Source organism: Sprattus sprattus (genome assembly GCF_963457725.1).
Source record: "Sprattus sprattus genome assembly, chromosome: 20".
NCBI lineage: Eukaryota > Metazoa > Chordata > Actinopteri > Clupeiformes > Clupeidae > Sprattus > Sprattus sprattus.
In genome coordinates, this window is record NC_137918.1 from 25,022,916 (window position 1) to 25,025,415 (window position 2,500).

The 2,500-nt window shown below is 45.0% G+C and overlaps 1 protein-coding gene across 1 annotated transcript in view; it reads left to right on the top strand.

The window, feature by feature from the left end:
- The window catches only part of sema6ba (sema domain, transmembrane domain (TM), and cytoplasmic domain, (semaphorin) 6Ba), a gene marked incomplete at both ends in the record, with an annotated part of 55,816 nt that overhangs the window by 33,760 nt on the left and 19,556 nt on the right, over window positions 1-2,500 (top strand). Inside the window, 2 exons of the mRNA XM_080858762.1 lie at window positions 507-656; window positions 1,164-1,343. Coding sequence (XP_080714888.1) covers window positions 507-656; window positions 1,164-1,343 — 330 coding nt within the window. The remainder of the gene's footprint in view (window positions 1-506; window positions 657-1,163; window positions 1,344-2,500) is intronic.

Sequence of the window (2,500 nt, forward strand, 5' to 3'; positions counted from 1 at the left end):
ACATACGACACGAGTGTGGTCCCCACAAAGCATGTTCAATCAGACCATACACAGCCTGCAGATCTCCACGTCCTGTCAGATTGACTTGTGTGGTCATTGTAGGTATCAGTGCTACCAGTTCTATTATTCATTTTCTACACAGAAGGAGTGTTTGGAACATCATTTTAGTGACTCAGATGGGCTCATTTAGGTTTGAACAAGAGAAGTTCAACCGAAAGCCTCAGAGCAGTTTTACTGTTTCGAAGTTGGCTCTTTTAATGGACGTTTCAAAATCCAATCTATTCAACTGACTAATGCCTGTTCTGTCCCGAATATCAATATCTATTCCAAAAGGAACAAGATCAGTGGTGTTCAGCTGTCATACTCGTGAGATTTACTACATGAGATTAGAAGGATGTTGTTCATCTTGCTGTCAAATAGCATTAGCTCAGTTTCAGTTGGAGCCCATGAATGGAGGGTCACCTGTGTGTGTGTGTGTGTGTGTGTGCTATGTGCTTCCCCCCTAGGCCTGGTGGGTGTGCTGTGCAGGGCTCCAGGTTCAGCTCCTCAAACTCTTTCCCTGATGAGGTTCTGACCTTCATTAAGACTCACCCCCTCATGGACGAGGCCATCCCGCTGTTGGGCCACAGGCCCTGGATCGTTAAGACCATGGTCAGGTAAGACCCTTTCATCTTTAGTCTCAGAAGGGTCCTTAACCGCCTTCACTACACGACACTCCAATAAATACGCACAACAAGCCTTTCACCTGGTAAAAACAAACAGAGCCTGGATGAAGAAAAAGAACCTTTCCTGACTAATGGGCAGTCACACTTCTGTTTCGGAATGACAGGGCATTATGATATCCCATCATTTTTACTATGTGTTATTTTATTATGATATCCCATGTACATGAAAGCCCAGACAACAGTGGCAGTATAATAGAACAATCCCTCCATCTGGCACACAGTGTATGAAAAAGGACCTTGCCTGACTAATTACTAGTCGCACTGTTTGTATCATTTTTACGAGGTGTTATTTTATTTCATGTACCTATATACCAGCCCAGCCTACAACTGCCACATAAAGTCCCTTCTGCATCCTGGCTAAAATGAAATGTCTGATCCCTGATTCATCTGCTTGTGCTCTGGGCTGGCCTTCTCCTGAGACACTCTCTCTGTATGCAGGTACCAGCTCAACACCATGGTGGTCGACACAGAAGCCGGGCCACAGAAGAACCGGACTGTGGTGTTTCTGGGCTCAACAAGAGGAACCGTTCTCAAATTCTTAATCGTTCCTAACAAGGACGATCCAGGATCCAACAGCAACATCTTTCTTGAGGAGCTCGAGGGGTATAACCCAGAGAGGTGAGGGGTATAACCCAGAGAGGTGAGGGGTATAACCCAGAGAGGTGAGGAGAGGTGAGGAGAGGTGAGGGGTATAACCCAGAGAGGTTAGGGGTTTGAGGGGTATGGTGTAGTTGCTTTGAGGATGTTCCATGTTACTATTTGTCACTTAGTGAGAGCTATTAGAGATCTGCTTTTACATTAGATGTGACTTTGTTAAGGATCCTTGGATTTCTTTTTCATTTCTACTCGATGACTACTTCATGGGGTAAAGGCTTTTCTTTTCTGAAACTGCAAAGCAGCAATAAAAAACGCAATTCAACAGTTTGACCTTAATAGGGGCAATAGAAGGAATTAATTTTCTGCTGTATTGAATCTGTTGACCTTTGGGAACAATTTGCATCCATTTTGGATGAATTGGAGTCAAAAGCCAAAGCAGCCTCCCCTTCCTATGCTAGTGCGGAGGCCAATGTAGAACATTTTAAATAAGCTCTATTGGAAAAGTGTCAGTTACTTTCATAAAGGTTAAGATCCAGAGTCTTAAACCGTTGTGAGAAGTTTCAATAGATCCTTAGTTTTGATGAATGTCACTTTCTCTTTGCAAGCATAGCAATTCATTATTTACTGTAGCTCCACCATTGTGCTGCGGTTGCCCACATACAGAAACACGTTCCTTTTTAAGAGTCTAAACTCATAGCAAAGATCGATCGGGCGTCATTAATCAATTCAAGCAGCCTGTTTGAAAGAGAGCCTGATGAACAAGGCTGATGATCACACAGACACACACACACACACACACACACACACACACACAGACACACACACACACACACAAGGCTGATGAAATCAAAGGCCCCAAGCTGGGAGTCAAAGTGAGAAAGAAACCGGACGAACCACAGTAGCAAGATATGAAGCGGTGTTGTCGTGCCTCGCCGTGCAGATCAAAGAGTCCACCCCTTTCCCTTAGATGAAGATCAAATCTCAGACCTAGAGGGAGGGAGGGTCGTGAATGCGTGGCAAAGCCCGTGACGGCCCTGCCGAGGTTCCGCACAGGACCACAGGACTCTTAACAGAACCTAATCAGCACCAGCAACAGTGGTGTAGTCCAGGGTATACGCAGGTATACGGAGTATACCCACCTGTTTTTCAGTCAGCATTGCGTATACCCACTTCTCAAA